Source organism: Bacillus rossius, chromosome 1, assembly GCF_032445375.1.
Source record: "Bacillus rossius redtenbacheri isolate Brsri chromosome 1, Brsri_v3, whole genome shotgun sequence".
In the NCBI taxonomy this organism is placed as follows: domain Eukaryota; kingdom Metazoa; phylum Arthropoda; class Insecta; order Phasmatodea; family Bacillidae; genus Bacillus; species Bacillus rossius.
The window spans coordinates 258,666,946-258,691,989 of record NC_086330.1 but is presented as its reverse complement, the minus strand read 5'-3'; the positions used below and the strand labels follow the sequence as shown (position 1 = coordinate 258,691,989).

At 36.1% G+C, this 25,044-nt stretch overlaps 1 protein-coding gene across 8 annotated transcripts in view; it reads left to right on the top strand.

Annotated features, from left to right (window-relative positions):
- Positions 1–25,044, top strand: part of LOC134527514 (trithorax group protein osa-like) — a 251,358-nt gene that overhangs the window by 131,257 nt on the left and 95,057 nt on the right. For all 8 annotated transcript variants that reach the window (XR_010074209.1, XR_010074208.1, XM_063360249.1 and 5 more), the window contains one exon: positions 17,819–17,966. Coding sequence is in view for 6 of the 8 variants with exons in the window: in XM_063360249.1 (XP_063216319.1) it covers positions 17,819–17,966 (148 nt within the window). In the remaining 2 variants the exon portion in view is untranslated. The remainder of the gene's footprint in view (positions 1–17,818; positions 17,967–25,044) is intronic.

The window sequence follows — 25,044 nt, the reverse complement described above, 5'->3', positions numbered from 1 at the left end:
TTTATTTTTCAATTGTCCTAACAAAGTTGTTGGTCGGCTGGTTTTCGCAAGGAACACAATTTTTTTTCTCCCTTTCGTTCAAGTATTCCATGTTTGCCCCATTCATCACACATCTTAAATATAGCTGCTGGTCCCTTCCGATTTCCAATCAATAAATTACTATGTGTGTATATATATACACACACACTCAATTATAAAAAGATTGACTGTTGCTGTTATCGTGAGGGGAGAAATTGAAATGCCATGTACTTGCTACATGTGGTGAAGCACGGAAGTGTTTCATAAAATTCAAACCAAACAATATAGAATTATGTATATATCATACTTATGTATAACAAAGGGTGAGATATCACGCGAGGCAGACATAAGATAGTGCGCACCGCCAAAGTGTAGGATGTCGCAGGAGAAAATTACTTTGGCGAGGGGAAGGAACAGGCGGGCCGAAACGACACAGAAACACGCACAACTGCAGCTCGTCGCGGCCGTAACAATATAATATTGCACTCAAAATTTTTTAAAGTCAGTAACTTATCGCAGTTTCTTCGTATTTTGCAACTTTTAGGTGCTCAAATAAGCAAAAAATAAGTAAAATAAGCGTTTGTAGTCAAAGGATACATCAGTTTGCAAAATGTTTACATAAATTTGTGTATGGTAGGACAGTACATATTTTTTTTTCAAAGTGTTCAGCTAGGAATTATTTGAATACTTTGCACCAGTTAAAACTAACTCCCTATTATGGCCTTGACCCCTCTCCCTTCGGTAAATGATATTACCATACTATTACTTATTGAAAGCGTGATCCGCCACGAAGGCAGGTATTGACCCGAGAGGCGTCGGGAAGAGAACCACTGCCCTCCAAGGTTCTCTACGTGACATGTTTCTGCGATGGATTGGCTATTGCCTTCCGCAGTTTGGCGTGAAGAACAAACACTACAACAGCTCTGCCCGAGCCGGGATCCGAGCCCGGGTCCTCGTGCACCGCAGGCCGGCGCCTAGCCCACACTGGCCGCTGCCATTCAAGTGTTCACATTTATACAGTTCTGCAACTATTTTTAGTATAATGAAGCTAGAATTCTGGATTAAATAAAATTTACAAACAAGAAACAAAGGTCTCAATTATATCCTTCACTTGTTGTTGTTGTTGTTGTTGGTGGTTTTTTTTTTTTATGTGTTTATCGCGAAAACAATAAACACTTTTAATATTTTGAGCACCTGCAATTAACTTACGTGAAAAACATAAAACAAACACTATGTTACCTAATTCTATGTTAGCATAACAATAAGCATAACTAACAAAACTGTTTATAACTGTGATGCAAGCGGCGATTGCTCAACATCTTGAGTGTTTTCGTCATTTGATTTTTCAATTTTCTTATTCCGAAAGTACAATTCTCTTGCGACAGCTTTCTTTGATTTCTTCAACCGGTGATATTCTCGTGAAAATGAACTAATTTTTACATTATTTATTAAATCAATCAGAGACTAAATTTGCAAAGCTTGTTTAGTCTCCCTCACAAGGTAACTCTATTCAAAATACGTTATTTAAATATATATGTTATAATAATAACTGCAGAATTAAAATTGTGCTAAATATCACATTTACTGCAAAGCAATCCGGCAACAGATCTCAAAAAAACCTGTTCCTCTCTGCGAAGACACAAAATTGGACTTGGCAACACTGAGCGCGGCCTTAGCGGTTTGCTAGTCGTGGCGCATTCTTTCGGGGCGTTTCGAAGTACACCCGAACGCTGCCACGCGCGGTGCACAAGTATTTCACATGCCATTCAAAATCTATGCGGGCTACGTAAACCGCAAGTACCAATTCAAAATCTACGGTATTTCCTAGAGATGGGTCGAGTCTTGGTTTATCGAGTCGAGCCGAGCCGAGTTGGGTCAGATTGACTCGACTCGAAAACCGAGTCACATATTTTATCAAGTTCGAGACTCGAAACACGTTTCGAGTTAAATACCAGCATCGTGACATTATAGCACTTTATTATAGGTTGTCTTAACGTTTTCGCCAAGTCATTAATACAGCAAGAATTGATGACCTTCAAACAAAACAAATCCCGTGCAAACCTAACCTTGCCCGCTAACGTGCTACGGCGCTATAATAGGTACAAGTGCAACTAAATCTAGGCCTACCTTCATTTATGAACGTGACGTCGTAACGTGATTTTGTCGATAGTGGCGACAGTTTATAGGACAAAATTATGTCACATGACCATTTTATTTAATAAAAAAAAGCTTGGAAAACAGCGTGCACTGTTTTCATTTTGTTTTACATCCTGTATTTACTTCAAATACGGTACCGCATTTGTTTACAAGATACGTCAATGGATTTTCACTGAAGAAACATTTGTACCAAAACGCACATGTATTAATAATCATCACGTTTATCGTGCCCCGTTTATAATAACGCGTATAAACAAGAGATTTCCGTAACCTAAAAATAAAAACACTAAATAATTATTTTATAATATTTAGTTAATATAATAACATCCAAGCCATGAAGCGTGAAAATGGCTGCGTGTTAGGCCAGCCAGCCTTGAATTTTGGAACTAAATTTAGCTGTGCTCCGCTACGCAGCGCTGCGTGTCAATAACGTTTAAGATAAAATTACTTTCTTTTTGTTTAAATATAGTATAATAATAACAACGCTCATGCATTTTATTTAGCAATCAGTTACTGATCGCCAAATCAAATGCATGAAATATTTATTTATTAAACATATTGATATTCTTGTAGTTGTAACAGTTCCGGGCGAATAATCTTGCTGCGGAAAGTGTATTTACATTGAGAAGTTACGTAACTCGACGTTTGCAATACTGACTAGTGATAAGCCAAAAACGGCATACGAATTTCGGCAAAAGTAAATACTGATACAAATATGGATTTTACATGGAGAAAAAATCGAAACACGGTAGACCACATAAGCTTAGTTTTTTATATTTAAATAACATAATAATTTGCTAATTAATCATTTAGAATATTTAAATAACATAATGATTTGCTAATTAATCATTTAAAATATTTAAATAATGCAGATGCATCTTGGATACACAATTCTTATATCAATGGATGTGTAGTAATATTTTATTTATCATATTTGATGCAAAAAAATATAAAAGTATGAAACTCGAACTGACTCGACCTCTTCAAAAATTTTGTGGCTCGAACTCGACTCGACTCGAAATATGAATTGCTATACTCGGCTCGACTCGACTCGAAGCCAAAAATCCTCAACTCGTCCATCTCTAGTATTTCCTCTTTCAATGATGTTAAGTATAATGTGTTTAAAATGTGTTTTTCGATCAAAAAATGTACCTAGTTTTCAAATGTTGATTAAATGCTACTACAGAGAAATAAATTATTTTAAAACTTTAATATAATATTCCATTCAATGTTTAGGAGCTAATTCCGTACGAAAAAGTGATTATTCTTATAATATAATTTTTTTTTATAGTTTCATTTGTTATTTTTAAAGTTTTCTTTGAAATTCTCATGTATTACAGCACATATGTTGCATTATAAATTATGGCAATTTTTTCACATTGAAAAAAATATTAACCATTAGAGCTCCTATTATACTTTTTAAAATAACCTTTATTAATCTATATACATGAATACCTTTTCCAGTAATCATATTTTAACGCCAGAAATTACAGCTATAAATGGTGCCAAATTGAAAATTCTGTTCAACCGCGCCCTTATAGCCGTGTTCTCGCTATTACCGTGCTCGCTATAACTGGATTCTCCTGTATCTTAAAATAATTACCATAAAAATAACTAAAGATTCTTTGTAGATACCAAAGTTACTACAGAAGCATGATAGCTACCACATTTGCAATATAGTTACCGTAACAACCGAGATGTATAATTACCGTGATGGTAATGTATTTATATATGACATATTAAAATAAAAGAACATTATTGAAAAAAAAAGGATGTTAAATTTTGTTTTTATTTTGTTTGTGTTATGTTTGTGCCAGTAATTTTACTGTAGGTGGTGTTTTTTTTTTCTCCAAAGAAGCTTATCAGCAAAGGAGCTGGAAACTCATATTTTGATGCACCACTGTCATCAGAAAATGAGATTGATCATTACCTGAGCACACCACTGTGCTCACTGAAGCATTCATGTGGAGACTACTGGAGTTCCTGCAGGATCAGTTTATTTAGAGCTAATATTTTCTCAAGCAGGGTTGATTGTAACTGACCACAGGTCATCTCTGCTGCCAGAGAGCAAAATAAGAATTTGTTAATATGTAATAAAATAAACACAATTGACTAAAAAATGTCTAGCATATTAAAATTTAACATCCATTTTACTTAAAATTTTAACTCTTTGTAAGAAAACAAATAAAAATTGAGAGTATTGATTTTGGTATCGGTAGTGTTATCGGAATCAGTGGTGTTATCGGAGTATCGGAATCGGTATCGGAAATTGAGGTATCGGAACAGCCCTAATTTTTGGCATAGGCCTATTAGTAGCTGTTCGGTTAAATTTAGACAAATTTATTTATCATTATCTGGAACAATGTCTGTAAACAACAGTATACCATCACCACCACTTTTCAAAGGCACCAATTTGGAACTTTTTTACAAAAATAGATAGAAATGAAGCTAGATGTAAGAAGTGCATGCACATACTGAAAACACCTACAGGTTCAACATCAAGCCTAATACATCACCTCAATATTCATGTAACAGAATTGTCAGAATTTGAAGAATTCAAAAGCAACAAATCAAAACTTGATTTTGTACACACAGTTAAACCTTCCTGTAAACAAACAAAGTTGCAAGAGTGCTTCAAAAGAAAAACGAAGCTTCCGAAAGATCACCCCAAGGCTAAATTTATTACTGAAAGTATTGCCAAAATGAAGGCCGTAGATTATCAACCATACACATTAGTTGGAGACCAAGGTTTTAAAAACTTATGCTCAGTAATGGAACCCAACTATGAATGTGCAACAACATTTTCCAGGAACATTATACCAAATCTTCATGAAACAAACACTTCAAATTATTGAATTCTGAAATCTAAGCTGATGTTTAAAAGGACTGAATTCTTATTTACTTCCCATTATTTTGACAAACAATTTATACTAAAAAATCATGCTCTGGAAGTACAACACTTTCCAGGCAGCCATACTGCTGAAAATGTTTTGAGCATGTTTATATATATATATAGAGAGAGAGAGAGATAGAGAGCTGGAGAAGTGTAATCTGCATTCTCTGTCAGTCCCAGTAAATGTAGTGACACAATGCTAAAAACTACACATGTGCTATTTCTAACTCCACTTTTCAGCATGTCTCTTGCTTAGCACAGACACTGCAGCTTGTTGTAGGGGATGCAAAAAAAAAATAGGATCATCAACATTGCTTGTAAAGGTGCGTGGAATTGTTTCCTATTTTAACCACAGTACATTATCTTGACAGACCCTTCAACTTAAACAGCAGCAGCTAAACTACCCAGAAAATAACCTCCTCCAGATGGTTGATACCCGTTGGGACAGCGAGTATACAATTTTGGCAAGATTACGTGAACAAAAAGAACCAGTCACTGCTGTCATTACACAGTGTGGTAAGGACTCTCTTACTGCAAATGAGTGGAATATGGTTGAGGGAATGGTAACTGTTAAAACCCATTAATATTGCATCTCATGAAATGTGTGTTGCAAATAAACCAACAATGTCCATGAAAATTTCTATACTTCAAGGAATTCTGAGCATTATTGAGGACCACATCAGTAGTCCTGAACATGGGTCAGCTATACTGTTTGCAAAAAGTTTGGAAAAGAGCTTTTGAGTTCGATTTCCTGATTTCAGAAGTAATGTGGTATCATGTATTGCAATGGTTATAGATCCACAATTCAAAACCATTTTGCTTCAAGAACATGAAGTTAATCTTTGTGTGCACAACATACAGCAACAAATTAAGCTATCATCACCATTAGCAACATCTGATATTGCAGTATCAACCACACAAGGAAATGCTGTTGAATCACCTTCCAGCATTTTGTCTGCTTTTGAATCCATGAAAAGTAACAAGGCATCCAAAACACAAGGTAAGTCCGTACCATCGTCAATAATTCATGAATGCCTACTATATGAGAAAATATTTCTGTGAAACTATTTTTCTTTTAATGGCTCATTGCAGAAACAAGAAAAGATTACTATGCTCAGCAGCTGCAAGAATATTTGTCCCTGCCAACTATTCCAAGAACCAGCAGTCCTTCCAAATGGTGGCAGGAGAACATGTCACATTTAGAATTGTTAGCACCAGTGGCAAGACTTACTTAAGCATTCCATCCACACAGGTTGCCAGCGAGAGAGACTTTCTTCTCTTCTGCTGGAAACACCATCTCCAATCGTAAAGCTAATTGAACTCCTGAACATGCAAAACAAATTATTTTTCTGCATGATATATTAAAGAACAGAATTTAATACTCTATGACAATATCTCAGAATTTTTGTGCATGTGAATGTACTTTTCAAACAATATGATTTTTGGTGCTAAATTTGTTGAAGCTTAGTAGGGACGCCAGAAAAATTGACAAGAATGAAATTATTCCAAAGATATGTTAAATTTACACAAACATTTGCTTGTAAACTGTGATTATGTAGTTGGATGATATCAGTTACTAATGAACCAATGGAAACAGGTAAGATTCAATGGCAAAAATGTTTTTTTTTTCTATAGGTGCAAAATGTAATGCACTCTGTAAATAAAATTAATCATTATAACACTTTATTCAAACATTATACTAAGTTTAAGGTAAAAATAATTTCCAAAATGTGCAACTGTACCACAAAAGCTCGAGCTCACTCAAAGCTCAAGAACTTTCAAGGAGGCTCGCTCGAGCTCGGCTCGAAGTAAAATTCTTAAGCTCACAGACCTCTAGTCTAGTGTACAGTTATCTAAAGATGTCTATATGCACTTCAAAACCTCGGGAAAAAGGAAAGATGAATTCAAGGATATTCAGGAAATGTTAGAAATGGAGACCCACATCATTCTTCGACCTTGTTTCACAAGATAGTTGGCTCTCCTACAGTGTGTGTAGTGCTTCTTAGAGCAGTGGCCTGCACTGATCAAGCATTTATAATTTGGATAGGAAAGAAAGCAAATCAGATTCTGTTTATCGCATTATCAGTACTGTGCCGGAAATTTGGTATTTCGACACGTTTTTTTTTTTTTTTAATTTTATTATAATTTTTAAATTATTTTTGGAAATTTTATTTGCTCTATAATTTGGTTACTAAAGGGCGATTTACACTTTGTTAGGCTGGTGTACTCCCCTAAGTTAAACTTTGTGCCAGTAGACAGAAGCACCTTTCCCAGAGACCTATAGGATCTTTTGCAGATCTAATACTTTGTTGGCAGCTCGCTTAAAATTTCCCTCGCTTACAGGCACATCCCAGGCCTGTAACGTTACTTCACTTCATGACTAAAACTGCATACAGCAGCTCTGGACGAGCTGTTACCATTTCTCAGAGGCGAGCTGACCATAGCCTTTACCGTCACGAATACGTATTAGGTTCACTCCTCTGGAGTCACGTCATGGACGCTAGTTCCCAGCGTCGTTGCGTTTTCTGCCCCCCTTACTCCACCCCCCTCCCCCCCTTTTCAGTTCTAGGAATTCGCCTAAGACCAATGACCGGTCATAAACCCCAGCAGACAGTGACCGTCTCCAAGGACGCCTCGCATAAAAAATGTGTGTGCAAAGATGGACCACCCCACGACATCTCGCGGTAGAAACAGTAACTTATTTATTATCTTGGCCGCCAGAGTGTAGCACCTGACTGCCCCTTTATTCCCTTGTTTAAGCAGACGCCTTGGGCGAGTCGATTCTTTTTTATTTCAGACACCCCTCAACAGGTAGCGCTAAGGTCGGCCAGTGCTACCAACTTCGAGACATCAGTCAGAGTTTTTTTATGATGCCCACTCGGGGATCTTCGGAATCTTTCGGTCCGGACTCCCAGTCCCCCCTCCACTTTTGATAGAACAGTTACTTTTAATTACGAGACGTGGTTCTTGGCGGGACACTTCGCGTCGCGACTGCAGACGGACCATTTTGCGATTATCGGCGAGTCGACGAGACACTGCAAGACTTCCATCCGGCCGCAACCGACTATGTAGTCGCCTAAATAAGGGATGCTATCCCTATAATCTTTTTCAAGTAGTTTAGTCCGTCTGCTTAGTACAAGAGTAATAGTTATTTTTCTTTTAAATTATTTCTTTTGAAATGAAGAAAACATCCGCGTCCATCCGCGCATTCGTGGGATCCAGTTCCTGGCGGGCGACGCATCGGTAAATAGAACCCAACTTCCCTGTCTGGTGAGTGACAATCCGCGACTTCCCCCCCCCCCCCCCCCCCTTAACTTTTCCGGGCATTTTCTGCCCCGTATACTGTCTGTGTTCTAGTTCTGATCAGTTTTGATTTGGACTGTTCGCAGACAGGGTCCAAGAGCCGGGCGCCGTATTGGCATTATCATCTCCCTTCCTCAACAGGACACAAGCGCCCTGGTATCATGTTCCCGCGTGATCTCCGGGAAACGAAGCCCCGACCTCCGGTGCTTCTGTATCTTTTGACCTTTTTTTGAACATTCTTTAAATTACGTCGTCAGATGCAGTTCATTAGATAAACATAATTTCTGGGCTTTAAGTATATATACTGGGATAGTTTAAACATATTTGTAATTTTTTATTGGTTTATGTATTTTTAGTAAATGAAACTTTTTATAATTGAATGTAGGGTCGACCCACTAATTCTTTTTCTTTCTTTCTAAATAAACCTGAGAGCTGTTTAAGAATATAATTAATATTGTACGTTAATATTCTCTTGTATCTGTTATAAGTTTACTCAGTATGGAGTAATTATATTTAGATAGAATCACACCTTGTTTTTGTTCATTTATAATAACATTGTGAAACCTAAAAGATCCACCCAGCACAAAAATGGTAATCCGACTGTGGTTTGCCGCTACAGTACTTTACACTCAGATTTGGATAAACTTTAATGTTTCTTCCTTCAAACTGTACTGCAAAGATTTTCCAAATTCAACACTTTGTTTCAGCAAGAAAGACCATACATCCATAAACTCTATCCTGAAATGTGTGTGCTGCTCAGGCAATTTGTTGCAAGCTACGTGAAATTTCCAATAATTCAGGAATGTGGTATCACTAAAGTAGATGTCAAGCGTGAAAACCAACAGCCAGATGAAGGAATTTTGGTAAATATGTAGAGTAGCGGTATTTGCGAAAAAAAATGCTAAAAATCCGAAAATACTTTTATTATATGCTCTCTCACTTCCTCTTTTCTAAACAACTGGCGGAGATAAGAAATTCCAAATACTTTAGGAGATATGGAATTTTTAAATTTTCATCACAATACCTGTGCATTAATGCGGCCACCATTGTTCCTTGTTTAAGAGTATGATTTTTTTTTTTCGTGACGTAGGTGAACGACTACATCATTTTCTACTAATGGCAAAGGAATTGTACCCGCCTCTAACTTAGGTGAGTTTTTAACGTGTCAAATTTTAATGTTTTATTTTTGTTATTTGGATATTGTTGCGCAAGTAATAAGTAAAAAAAATTACATGAGTTCCTACTGTTCATCCTTTGTCCCTGTTAGTTTGGTCAGGTCAGTTACATTATAAATACTTTAAAATAAACAACCATTTAAATGAATTCTCATTGTTTTTAATGTCCGCTTAATTTGAAAGTATTTATAATGTAACTGACCTGACCTAATCGACCATTTTAGTTCCTACTGTTCATCCTTTGTCCCGGTTTGTTTGGTCAGGTCAGTTACATTATAAATATTTTAAAACTAAACAGCCTTTAAAATTAATTCACATTATTTTTAATGTCGGGTTGGTTTGAAAGTATTAATAATGTAACTGACCTGACCTAATCGACCATTTTATTAATTACGCATTCACGAACACACGGCAAAATAACAAAATCGCAGAGGTCAAATTGTTGCACAGGTCTTGTATTGCAAAATTAAAAAATGAAAACTGTAAATCATGTCAAACAATGAAAACAAAAAATCTGAATATAAAAACACTTTAAAATGCTAACTACGTAATATGATACAATTTTACATTATACAAAAATATAGAATGATTTTTGAGGGAGAAACATAAGTTTTAAGAACCCAAACTTTACTGAGATGAAAACACGTTATAAATGTAAAATACATTTAGTCATCAATACCAATATCCAAGCTCTCGACATTATTCACATTTTTAAGTAAGAAGCAAAAAAAAATTTAAAAATATATATTTCATAATTCTTTGTATTTAGAAAACATATGTATTTTCATCGTTGTAGTGCATGTTTCTGCATTATATTGAAAATTTCAAGGTTTTCATGTACCAAAATGTAAGCGTATATTAAATAAATATTCCAAAGTATAAACACTTATTCTCAGGGATTTTTTTTACACACAATAAACTCGCATGTGTCAAAAAGGACGCGTGCGCGCACGCACACACAAAAACACACACAACCCCAAAGTCTTAACCATTATGAAACCACACCAGAAACACCAAAATAATGACACTGTGTTAACGTGCAACACACTATTTCCATGATGTTTCTACCAACATGTGAAACTACTTTCACAGTTGTCTCTTGCATTGATAACGGAAAGTAATATTTTTATAAATGGAATAATCACAGATTTATTTAGTGTAGCTACAGCAAATATTAATTTCTTACCAAGAATAAATAAGATCAGAAAACACCGGTAGGAGATAAAAACATAACGACAACCTTCGTTAAAAACATTAAAAGATAGTTTTCCGACTCTTTTATTTATCTTTGCTATGTTTTATATTAAATTAGCTGCTGCTGAAAAGCATATTTTTTTGAGGAGACATAGATAGTGAGACACAGTTTTTATGAGTAGGATGTTGTACAACCAATGAAATATTTAAAACATACCTATCAGAACCCCACGACACACGCACTGTCTTGCATACATTTTCCTCTGGAGTGTTCGACACACGCACTGTCTTGGATACATTTTCCTCTGGAGTGTTCGACACATTCAGTGTTATCAAGCATATAGTGAAACATACAGTTAAAACTCTCCCCGTGCCAGCAATAAGCGAAGTAAATAAATTACAGTTTCTGTGGATTAAAAAAAAATTGTTTTTACACTATTACAAACACGGACAAGGAAAGACGCGAGTAGATCAGTAAGAAAGAAACTTAAACGTGGCACATTATATCCCCATTCCCCATAAAAAAGATGGCGGCTTCTCTTTGACTCCTACATATGCTTTTTTTAAAATATATATAAAACATTTTATTTTAAATATTTAAATATATATATATATATATATATATATCTACCACTTCAGTATTTTAAGTGACGTCATTGATATAATTCTCTCTGAACTAAAAATATATATAAGAAGTGGTGCGAGGGGGAATTATTATTATTATTATTATTATTATTATTATTATTATTATTGGTGCACACTGTGCGTGGAGTCCCAGCAGACGACAAGATGGCGGTTGACTGGCGCGCTCTCTGTGGTGAGAGTTGGTATTAAAGATGGCGGCTTATATCATAGCTAGTACTAGGAGGTGGCATCCCCCACCCCACCACCCCTCTGTGAATGTATGGCGATGTAACTTATATTCATTATTTCTTTCTTTATTCTTCAACTGACTTCGTGGTCTAGCGGTTAAGATCGCTACCTTCCAACTTAGGGCATGCTTGTGTCCCCCGGATCAAACCCCAGCCGCCACTACCTCAATGTTTTTATTATTAGTAGAAATAACTTCAGCGCTACACAGCAACGCCTCCTAGCTCCTAACGAATGAAACACAGCAGACGTCATCGCCCGAGCAGACGACGCGCTCCAAAAAAACCTCCACGTGGCGACACACCCCCCACCTGCCATGCCCACCCCAAGCAACCACTTGTTCCTATGGCCCGCAGCAGACGACTTCTGGGGGCTGCCATCATTGCGTATCAATGTTTAGCCGTCGCTAATCCTACTGCTTTGATCCCTATTTTCACCGGGACAAATTTTGAGATATCTTATTACAGAGGTTTTACACCCATTTATAACATACTGTTGAGCGCGCAGGACTGTCTTGTCTGTGAGGATGAGACAAAGAGAGACTGCTTAGGAGACGAAGAATATCCAAATAGGCGACGAAGAACGTCCACATCACCTTCCTCTGCCGTCACCGCGATAAGTGAGAAATAACGACAAAGACCACACTCCGCACTCATTTGTCTCCACATTGAAAGAAAGAAAAACAGGCACCAGGTTAAGTTCATAACAGCATTAGTATTACCGTGTTTTATTGAATAATCGTCTCACATTTTATACTAAAATCAAGTTTGAAAAGTACGGGTGCGATGTTTATGCGGAGGGGAAAAAAATTTTGTTAGGTTAAGTTATTCATAAAAACAAAACCCATTCATGGAAAATAGGTTTATTTTTAAAAAAATTGGATTATTCAAAAGCACGCCAAAAAATTTAAATTAATAAGTCATACAACAAAAACTTTTCTTCAACTTTAAATATAAAAAGAAAATCTGTGACCCGAACACGAGCCACTTGAATCTCTGTGACGTGAACTAACGCGTAACTATTGTCGTATACACATACCATGAAAGAGTGCAGGCTATCAAATGTCTCTGTCGAGTGCCGATTGCATGCAATCGGCGAGATATCGATATCGATATTTGACTATGTGTGCGTGCTCTATACGTGAAGCAACATAATCAAACATGAATGATGCCAACTAGCACTGGCTACATTTTTTTAAGCAGTACACCGAGGCGACACAGACGAACAGATAAAGTTTATAACATTTAAAAACGTCTTTAAAAGAATATTTACACGCTAGATAACTTTGTATTTCCGTTAATTAAATAAGTAAGTGGTAATGTCCGAATAAATTAAATTTTTACTTTAAAATACATTGTTTTATTGGGGAAAAATACCTTTACAAAGTGCTCAGAATCTAATAGCGGGACCAAAAACATAATGCTGCGATTATGCGATAAAATAGGGTATACGAAATATTTCAATATAGTGTAAAATAATAATTCTTAGTTTGTTGCTTCAGCTGCTTCAACATTTATGTTCGTAGTTACAACGTTATAATTTCACTGAAAAAGCAAATTAATTTATCGCTTTAAGATAAGGCAATCAAATGAAATGTATCACAACAAGAAAACGTCAACTGGTGCGCCCTTACATATAACGGACAATAAAAACTGAAACCTCTGCATATTGTGCATGTTCCTGAAAGAATCACTAGCTATTTGTAATCTGTTGGTGACTTTTACACAGTTGCATTTTTCAGTCTTCATACCATAGTCATTCACACACCGGTTCTTCATGCGAGAGGCTTTGGGTTCGTGCTCTCGTAAAGCATGCAGAGAAATGCCAATTTATTTTTAGACTTCTTTTATATTTATTTTGCAAAAAGGTTTTCATATAGTTTGTAGGGCTGTAAATGAGTTTGTGTGAATACTGATATAGCATTTACATTTTGCCACTTTTATGAAAGAAATATTCAGCTTTTGTTTTTATATTGGTAGCCATTTACTTATAGCACTACAGTAGAGCACCCCTCAACCGTAATTCCCACAAACGGAACTCCCGATATCCGGAACTAATTTTCCAAAAAAATTAAAACATTACAAAACATCTCCAAAACATTTCCGCACTGGAACGAGGCGTTTTGGCTTTTGCCTGTCTGTACATATCTTGTAGTCGCGCGCGCGCACGCACGTCTGTCAGAGAGCTAATTATAGCCAGTCTTTCCCACGCATTGCGTAAATACACCGCTGGTTTTCGTGTCGGACGTGAATTACTATAAAGATGTTTATGCTGTAAGTAGTTTTATTGTTTCACTATTTCAAGTAAATGGAAAATTCCGGCCATCCCGAGAGTATGTACACCGACTCCCACTATACACGCCGACACACGTGATAGCGAGTAACATTTACTTCCAACGTGTGATGCTTTCAGTTTGTAGACAATAATTTAGTTTACAAATATGTATGATGTACATATTTATACGTTAAAATATGGTTAAACAGTCTACATTTACCTGAATTTCTCTATCTCTGTGTTTTTAAACGAGATGCTTGAAGTGTTATTCTTGTGTATATGAAATGTAAACTGTGCGGGGTAGTGACTATACACTCTCCAGGAAGTGTGAATCACTAGCACGTCAACACAGAAGTAACACAACACTGCAGCTGTAGTCGTACTACCTCCCCCGAACCCTCTTCACCGTCCTCTTCGCTCGCGCACGCACCCACCCATAGAGATAAGAAACTCCCGCTTGCCAGCTTGCTAGAATGAAAGTAATTCAACCAGCTCGGAGTTTTACGACCCGGCACGTTTTTAAAACGGTACGTAAGTAGATCTACATATTTTTTATTGTATGGTTTTATAACTGTGGAAAATATTTACGGTACAACTTTGGCTATACATATAAGTTAATATGTGCAGCATGTAATGGCTTTTTTCTTTGCCTCCCTACCGCAACTCCCCTTACCCGGAATTTTCCCATAACCGGAATAGACCTCCCTCCAATGATTCCAGTTGAGGGGTGCTCTACTGTACTAGTATTTCCTACACATTAAATAATACTCAAATCATACTTATGTAAATGGTTTCCTTTGTTAGTGGTTGCTGGATTGTTTGAATATAGCAGTAATTTGAGAGGTTATGTTGGTACTGACCCAAGGTTTTATTACAGACTATTTTAAATAATATGAAGAAGTCACACAAACAAAATTACATTCATTAATTCATTCATTCATTAATTAAATTTCCATAAGTCAGGGTCTTGGACTTAGTTTTCCTTAGTGAATAAAAGTTAATCTTTTGAAGTCAATGGTTTTTTGGCTTTTGAGACTGTTGAGAAAACTTAAGATAGCACTGATACTGCTTCATGCCTCTAAAATGCCACAATAATACGTTCAACATTGACCAAAATATAATATATACTAGTAATTTTCTACATGGTTGATTTTAATACTTTACAACTACATTAAAAAACTTCAACTACTTGAGTTTGTTTCTAGTAAATAATAATAAGTGAAAATTGTGTCAACTTGACTCGAAATTATGAATACTGAACTCGACTCGGCTCAAAAATTTCCAGACTTATCTATCTTTATTTAACAAATGGAATTCGTAACACCAATTGCATTAACATTGCTGTGTGATGGGAATATAAATTGAAATTAAAGTACAGTAATTGTTACCTGTAATAAAAAAGAGGTATTTACAAGCAACATACTTAAACATGGTAACATATAGCCTGGAAAAAGGGGCAAGTGTACCTTGTGCTAATCACACTATTTGCAACGTTCAAAGATAAGTATGTAGGAATACCAAGACTTAAAAGTATGACATAACATGAAGTAGCCAAATGTGTTGCTATACAAAACCCTTCAACCAAGTACAGAGATAAATATGTTCATTGATAATAATACCTGGTTGCGGCCTTGGTTCTGACTACAAAGAAGTAAAGCATCAGCAGCAAGTGACTTAGAGGCAATAACAATATAATTCACCTGTCTCTCAATGTAATACATAATACTTTAATTCATTCCAGGGGAAAGAGTGCTAATAAAAACAGCACTAATTGAATACTTTTTTTTTCCTCAAGAGTATATGCCAATCAAAATAATTGGTTCTCCAATTAGGTAAATGTGCTTGCTGACCACCATTTTAATCCATTTACAATACTAATGCATGTATAAATACATTTGAAGTACATTTAAAAAAACGTTTGAATAACATTTTGAAATCACACTACTAAAATTTCATTAAAGTGTAAAAAAAATTAATGAACCACATTGTTTATATAACAGAGCTTGGGCATAACATTCCTAAGTAGGTGCTACCAACATTTCTGAGTCACAAAATTTGAATGTTATTATTGTAGGTGATATACTTATCTTTTTCTATTATTAGAGATTAGAAAGATCATTTAACCTGTTAATGTAATTCCCTACTGTTCAGTAAATGTGTGTCTGCAATGGTTTTCCAATAGGTAAATACTGGTAGGCATGAGGTAAACTTGCCCTCAATGCTTCTGACTTTTCTCACCAGAGCTGCTGCTAACATGAGGGATGGCATAAAATAAACATTGGCTGAACACTTGGGAATCTAAGATATTTCTGCATAATTTAAACCACTGAACTATATTAAATTGTCTAAAGTAAATAAGTAATGAAGGAAGCAATTAAGGTAATATAAGATAGTCTTTTTTTATTTGTGAGATCATTAGTATGTGGCATTGTATTTAATGCTATGCAAGTGCTGTTGCTATTGTGCACACACAGAAATAAATATTCATGTAAATAAAAAAGCACTGCTTCTAATCTATGACCACTGCACTTCATTTTATGGTGTACTTTAGTGGCGTTGTTACTTCAAAACCAAGTAAATCAAACAGTATTACTTTGAGGGACAGTCGTACATAGTTGTGACGTAAGTGACCTAGGGAACAGATATTATTACAAATGCCAATGCAATAGTGAATGCAAATTTGAAGTGAAACTGGTCAGAATGACGAACAGTTAGGTCCACGAATAGGACAGTGCAGTCACCCCTGTTCAGTTAACAGAAGGGAAAGTTACATTGTAAATGAATGGGTGTACCAACATGTAATAGTTGATGTTTGTGATCTTAGAACGTGGCCAAATGGAAATATTAAGCAAGAAAAAAGTTCAGAAAACCAAATAGTTGAACAAAAAATGTTACTGCCAAACAGAAATTTAGAAGTTGGCAGCCAAAACAAAATTTTAACAAAAAAATAGAATGGGGAGGACAGCTATTATGTGGTATCGCCACCCGATACCGCATAGACTCAAATACAAACACAGAACTTATTGCGTACCTAAGATCAATATCCCTGACAAGCTTACTGTCACCCACACTATTGATCACAAGGTAAGGAACTGAAGGCTTCCATGAGCTTCATAGGAAAGTGTCAGCAGGTGAAGTAATTTCACGAGAACCTTCAACCGCAATAGAATGAGGTTAAGTGAAGCCCTGCAGATCATTAAATCAATATTTGGGATTTCACTCAGGGCTCAAGGGAAGGGGGCACAACACCGAAAACACAGCACTACAGCGGGCGAAGGGAGGAGCAAGGATTAACGAACATAACGCATGTTGTCAGATGTGTCTTCCAGTCTTCACCAGCACTCCAGCATCGGTAAAAAATAATAGAAAATTGTTATAGTCCTAAAACCATTGAACCCAAGATAGCATATCTATTCATTCTCATCCCTCCCTCTTACAGATTTTTTCTTCATTGGTAAAATCTCTTTTTTAACAATCATATACTTTCTGGCATTATATGCACTATTTTTGTGGTCCAATATTTTATTACTATAAATGGGCTGGTTGATTCTTTGATGCCACATTTTGATTGTTACTAGTATTGGTAAAGTCAATTTTTCTTCACGAGAATCAAAATATTTATTTCTAGGTGAATCGGTGTATGACTATTTTCATGCATGGTATACTAGGGATGGGGCGAATCCAATTTTTCCTTAAGCAAAATCTGTACTATAATCTAAGCAGTCATCCATGATTACCAAATCTCAAATCTTTACCCGAACATCCAACAAAGCTGTGTAAGTTTTTTTTTTGTGCTATTGTTTACAATATAATCAAAATAATTACATTGTTAGTATGAAACTAATAAATTGAGAACCACACACAATTAAATTACATGTACAATGCCAAAAATCTGTTAAATAATGGTAGGTGTACACCTAAACCTGTGTTGCAGGCCATGCTGCACCAACAGCAGCACCAGGCTGCCCCACAGAACCACCTGATCCTACAACAGCCTCCCCCGACGGGCCTGCTGGCTCCAGGGCTGGTGGTGGTCAGCCAGCCACAGGCGATGCAGCACGTCATCACCTCGCAGCCGCATGGTAATGCTCTGTCAAGAGCTCCGCATCCACTAGCCAGTTGGCAGTAAGCCGTAAGGCAGTTTTAAGTGGAGGTGGGAATACACATGTCATGTGTGATGTGCGGTAATTCTCATTTTATATGTGAGGAAGGTGATTTTCCGATTCACAGTAAAACAATGTTTCTAGAAAAAAATTTTGGGCTTATTAAGCAGAAACACTTCTAAAAAAAAGGTTAGTAAATAAAATATGATTTTCATTGTTAAAATAGTTACGATCTGCAAAATACAGTAATAAATTATAAGTGGTATTACAGTTTATTTTTTGGGTAGAAGCTAACTTCCAGAAGGAAGACAAATAATTGTATAGCATAGCTGCACATCCAATGATGGCAACTAACTCAATGCAATTTGCCATGCATTCAGTGGTCGCTAGGAGAATGGTGCCAAATTTAAACTTTTCATACTGTACAGTTCACACAACATCCCGTCCACCTTAAGTATTATTGGCTTGTTGAGGACACAGATTAACTACTGGGCATACAATCATGCCTTGTCTCTTCACCTGTGCCACTCTCACAACTTTGTCATGGCCGGGATAGTTCTTCTACACACAGCCAAGCTTCCAGCAATGACTCAGTGGAAGTTTACCTTGTGTTTTGGTCATAGCTGAAGATAGTAGTGATACCATCTACTCCAAGAGGCCTAATGAGCCTGTTGTGTAAGTTGTCATCAGGAAACTGATTCATCTGAATGAGGGACAGATCTGGCTGTGGCATCTTTCTTTGGGGACCCAATACAAGAAAATTACTGTGTTAGGACTGATGAATTGTTCGGGTCCAGGGACTGAGCACATAGTGGTCTTAAATTCAAGGTTGCCTGCACTTGCATCATGAGGGTGTACAGCTCCTCACTGGTAAACCACAATCAATATAGAGAGGGATTTCACTGAGTTTACTCCTGCCTCCCACAGACCTCTCAGTGGGGAGCTGAAGGATTGTTCAAGTTCCATGTTTCTTGGTGATTAATAGGGACAGGAAAATATGGTTTTATATTTTTGTTAATTTCGTTTTAAAAATTACGGATTTCGGTGTTTTGTGGTTTCATAAAAAATAGCCTATACGTGACTAGGTTACTCGCAAAAAAAAGCCTTTAAAACTTAAATATTTCCCATCATTAATTTCTGTAGTCAATTAAATTCAAAAATTATGTTTTTTTCAATAAAATACCTTTATGCATTTAGCATAAACTACTAGAGGTGTTCGAAGCTTCGAAAAAGTCGAAGTTGAATCGGAGCTTGCCGACTTCGGTTCGAAGTTAACACCAAGAATATTTTTCGAAGGAATCATGTCAATTATCTAGAGGCTTCATTCAACAATATTATAACAATGATTGGCGTAAATATAATATTACTTTATTACAGTAAAACAGAGTTTAGAACCGTATTTTTGTTACTTCATAAGCAAAAATAATTTAAATAATATCTACGGCGACGGTCGGCAGCGACATCTTATTTTAACAATTTAATGCAGGTTGGCCAATGTGACATGATTTTTAAAAAAGCACATTTGCGTCGTGCTCTAATGAAATGGTAATAAGTAATAACATAAATATTTGTTTCATTCTAAACACATAAAAATAATGTGGTTATTACTTAATGTACATATCAAAAAAATATATTTGTGAATTATATTTATACATTTTAAAAATATTAAGTCTTAAGATTTCTAATAGCATCGGTTGGCCATCCTGGTAGCATCTCATGTGATTGTGCGCGTCCAAAGAATTATCTCAATATTAAATTACGTAAATGTTACTTTCAGTTTCAGCAATAAAGAGTTTTTGGGTAGTTACAAATGATTGCATTGATGAAGTTAAAATATTTAATTATTTGTGGTCCGAAAATATTTAAGTTAAGTGAACCTTATGATCTTAACCAAAAATAAGGCTAAACGGAATGTGAATAAATAGTGGTGGATACTTTTTTTTTATATATATATTTTGTTTCCTTTCACAATAAAGATTATTCCTAATCCTTTAATATATGGTTTTCGATGTATCAACGTAGCATTGTTTTAACATTAAAACTACGGAATGGCGGGAGGTTTTTTTTTTTTTTTACCGTACGCACATAGTACACGAGACACGGCGTTGATAGTGTTTTTATCCGCTAGGTTAACATACGTTTTGGAGCATACCTACTGATTTTGTTAATGTAAAAAACTAAACATAATGTACATGATATCGGTTGGACGCAAGCGTGATCATGATGAAGACAATCCTATCCCCAGTACAAGCAAACAGTCTCCAAGTATGCCGGTGAATGTAATATATTTGTTCTTTAACAGGAGTGATGATAAAAAAACTTGCAGAAAGGTTCTGAAAACACCCTTATGTAAGTTACGTTTATTATTCAAAATAATTAAACATTGTACTAAAATGTTCTTTATTAATTAGCTACATAACTATTGACTTTAATCACAATGTTTTAGAAATTTTCATTTTTTCCTTCCCTTTTTTTAGTCAATTTGTAAAACTGATTTTAAAACTATTCTTTAATGTTTTACTTTGCTAGTAGTAAAATCAATAAGAATTTTTTGATGTCAAGGATTACCCCAGAAGTAGGCCTAATTTAATTACTTAAATTGCTACAGCAAAAAATTCAAAAAAAACTTTTTTTTAAGCAAATACAACCTGCATTTTGTTTCTTTTGATTCAGCCACAACATCAACACTACTGGGACATCTAAAAACCCATCCAAGCAAGTGAAGGGATTACATTGATGTCAAAGAAAAACGCACAGCTTTGCCAGAAAGTCATAAATCTCATACTCATCAACAGTATTTGCCAAAAAGGCAAAGATGACCTCAACTGATCCTAGAGCTCAGAGTATAACTAAGAGCATTGCTATAATGCTAATAGATAATTTGCTTCCATACAGTTTTGTTGAATCACAAGGGTTTAAAGATTTGATGTCAAACCGACATGTTGCTCCTCTCTTATCAGGTTCCCAGTCGAACAATTTTTTCCACACATTACATTCCACAACTTTACGATGAGTGTAGTTCTAAAATGAAGTTCATTATTGCTGATGATTTGCCATCACCTCAGTCCTTGAGTTTAACTACTGATGGATGGACATCTAGAGCTACAGATAGTTACGTCAGTGTAACCTGCCACTATCTCACCAGCAATTTTTCATATAAATCTCTGACACTGGATCTTATTCTAATGAATGAATCTCATACATCTCAGAATCTCAGTGATGTCCTAGTAAAAACAGTTGAAGTTTGGGGTATTCCTGTAGTGGACTCCACAATACCCATTTACTGTGTCACTGATAACGGGCCAAATTTCACTGCAGGTGTTTCCAAGGATTTTATTGGATGCAATTGTTTTGCGCATATGCTGCAGCTAGCTATAAATGCAGCGAAAAAAAGATGTCCAGGTGTAACTTCATTGCTGAGCAAGTGCAAAAGTATTGTAGGGCATTACAGAAGGAGCAGCTCTGCACGTAAACGTCTGCACACACTTCAAAAGCAACTGAACATGCAGCAACTTGAAGTGTTTCAGTACGTAAACACTAGGTGGTCTAGCGACTACTTAATGTTAGTGCGGTTAGTGAAAATCCAAGATGCTGTCAATGCTGAGCTTGCTAGCTCACTAAATAACAGTGAAATCAGCTCGCTCAATGCAAATGAGTGGAGGCACGTTCATGGACTAGTTGAAATTCTTCAACCACTCAAAAAAGCAACTGAATAGATGAGTGGTGACAAATATCCAACTTGTTCAATGGTTATTCCAGTACTGCACTGCATTCAGAATCATTTGCAACAAATTATTGGAAAGGAAAAACGAATTGAGGGTACTATTTTTGCCAAAACATTAATGCAAACTATTATGGAGAAGTTCCCTATGTACTCTGAAGATCGTGTTTAAGTATCAGGTAGCAACAATAATTGATCCTCTGTACACAAACGTGTACTTGATGAAACTAAGATTTTCCATTTTTTTATTACTCGGAACGTTATTCCAGGAATTAATAATAGGGCGCCAGAGGTAATCAAGAATTAACAACAAAATAACACAATAAGACTTATTTTATTGTTTTAACCATAATGAGAAACCTCGAGTCATGGAAATAATAACCAAACAAACAAATATTAAATAAAGTCTATGGGATGTCGTAGATAACCTGATTCTTGAATAAAATAATACAAAATAAATAAAGTTCCTGAAATTGTTCACTGAGTAAAAGTTTTGGGGTTTTGCTCCGGCTTGCTCGAGCATGAAACGCCTAACCTAAAGACTTCTGGACTTGTGTACATATAGTTTGTGCTAATGTGAGTAAATTTGCCGTTAATCGCCGAAAGTCAATGTTCAACTAATTTTATGATAATCCAAAGTTTATACAATTACAGTTCGCATACGTTGACGGTAAAATTTACTTCAATTTTATTATATAGCGATGATGCAGACCATACCTTAACTCTGGATGATTAAGGTCGTTCGTAAAATACTTCGTCACTCACGTGAATTGAATGCGATTCTTCTACATTCAATTACAGGGCGTCAATTAATATTGCCCAGTATTTTGACGTAATTTCCAGACCAATAACGCCGAAATTAGCATCGCCACGAATAAAATATTCCCAGAGGGAATACACTACCACACGCACTAAATGGCGTCATTTTCCACTCTTTTCTTCTCTCTTGCCGAAATTAAATTGTTAATTAAAAAGGGCCAATCACGGCCGCGACACGTTAGCGTCCTTTTTAATGAAGCCAATGAAATGTCAATATCAATCAAGCATAGGCTCGTTAAAGCTGTTCCAAACACCGCGCAATTATTTATTTTAGCAGTTGTCATGACGACGCAGCACGAGCTGCGCGCGCCGCCATGCGTGAAACAAAACAAAACACTGCCGAAAGTATTGGGAAGCGGTATTAAACTCGAACGTAAAACAATAACAAACAGTTTCAGTTAGTCTGATAATACTGTAGTATTACAGTGCCGCTCCCGATATAAATTTATATTTCACTGTCCAAAAAGTTAAATTCAATTTAGATCGTTAAAACAAATAACTGGAACTGGTTACTTCACAAGTTGGCAACATTGCGATGAAAGTTGAAAAACGTTATTCTCTTGCGAAACGACACTACACTTCGTAGGCTGGACAGTCGCACTGTTGTTTGTAAACATGATCTGTCTACATGTTGTGGAGTATCAGTTACCTGATTAGGCGAAGCAAGGATGTAGAAGACAGCTCACCAATCTCCATACATGGTAAGTGACAGCTGAGCAGAGAGGTCGACTGCGGTGTAAACCACAGTGCTGGGATGGCGGTTCAGCCAACAATACACTGTTGTAGGCGATCGACGTCGTGAAGACTGCTGGACCAGTGTGCTGTTCATCGATGATCGCATCACCTGATGTCACCAATGACATCACGATGGGTGCTGTGGTGTCGTGCTGATGCGGACCCACCGGGTCTGCGGCGTGTTCGCTGGGGTCGTACCAACTGGTACGGGCTGCTGAGTCAAATGTCCAACACATGACTATACGTGTGCCTTGGACTACTGCTGCTGCTGCTGCTGCTGCATCTACTGCTGCAGACGGTGTCGAAGGGGACCGCAACAAAACTCGTTCAGTTCGTCGGCAATCAGAAAACACACACACACGTTAATCACACGTCCTATAACAGTTCTTATCACTCGCGCGATATGAATATACAGCGTCCTGTGATCGTGCCTCATGCTATCACTAACCCCTCTTCTTCTCTTGCTCCCCTAATCTAACATAAATTAAATGACTCGAGATTCCTCAAACTCATAAAATTAATAATTCATAACAACTTAATAATAAATATAAACATTAATTGAACACATAATAACTCTGTTAAATAATAAATAATGTAATGCATAAATAAACAGTATTTGCAACAATAACATTTCATAGTACTTTGCAATAACAACAACATGTTATTGTTTACCTTTGTTGTAGGTGATGAATAAATAAAATATATTTCATGGATGTTATCAACATAATATCCTCACCTAGTAAATAATTACATTCAATTTCTTAATTGAGACTTGTCAATAATATTGGGCTTTCAATAACATATTAAATATGCTTTTCACATATCTTATGTGAATATTTTCCTTCATCACATGTTATACAATAGCTACACTTATTTACAAGAAGAGACATTATTTGTTACTCAGCTATGAAATAATGACAATAACCTCAAGATAAATATTCTTGATTGAGTGCTAGTGTATAGTGTTTATGTTTTTAAAGTTGTTCATTAAAGACAATCTTTAAAATTCTTTATCTTTCATTTCTTCTTTTCTCAATATAAAGTGGAGTGTTTTTACATCCTATTAATAAGAGTGTGGATGAAGTTGATATCCACTTATAGTTTCGGGTGTCCTGTGGGAACCCAATTAAAGTGCATTATTAACTACTAGACGATGAAGAAGCATAGGTAGGGGCAAGGCAGTAGCCTGGATCAAACTGTAAGTACTCATACCAACAAGTGTGTTCATTTAGTAGGATATTTGTCAACTAATCTTTAGGCCATTAATTATATGTAGTATTTAGTTGTGTGTTGCATTAGTTATACATTGTAATATGTCACATAGTGTTTGTACACATCTTATGCCAAATTTTATTTAAACTTCACGTGTATATCCATTGCTAATATGGTCGAACTCGACTAATAGGGTGATAATAACTGTGTCTCAACACAGTAACTGTACACACAGTACATAATATTTGGTATGTCCCTCTAGGACAATGTACCAAACCAACGCTCAGGCAACACATATGCTCCAAGCACAAATATCAGTTGGAATAAAATCATCAACTGACAAACACCCTAATTCTTCGAATATAAATTACCATATCGAAGCAATGAGGTACCTATACACCTGGATTACCTCTATCAACTCACGAGGATATATACAGTAGAACCCATTTATAGTGAACCCGCCTATAATGAATTCCCGTTTATTGTGAATTTCCGTCTCAGTCCCGGCAAAATGATTTGAGGTTATGTATTAATTTATTGGATATAGCGCACAACTTTTATCAATGTTGA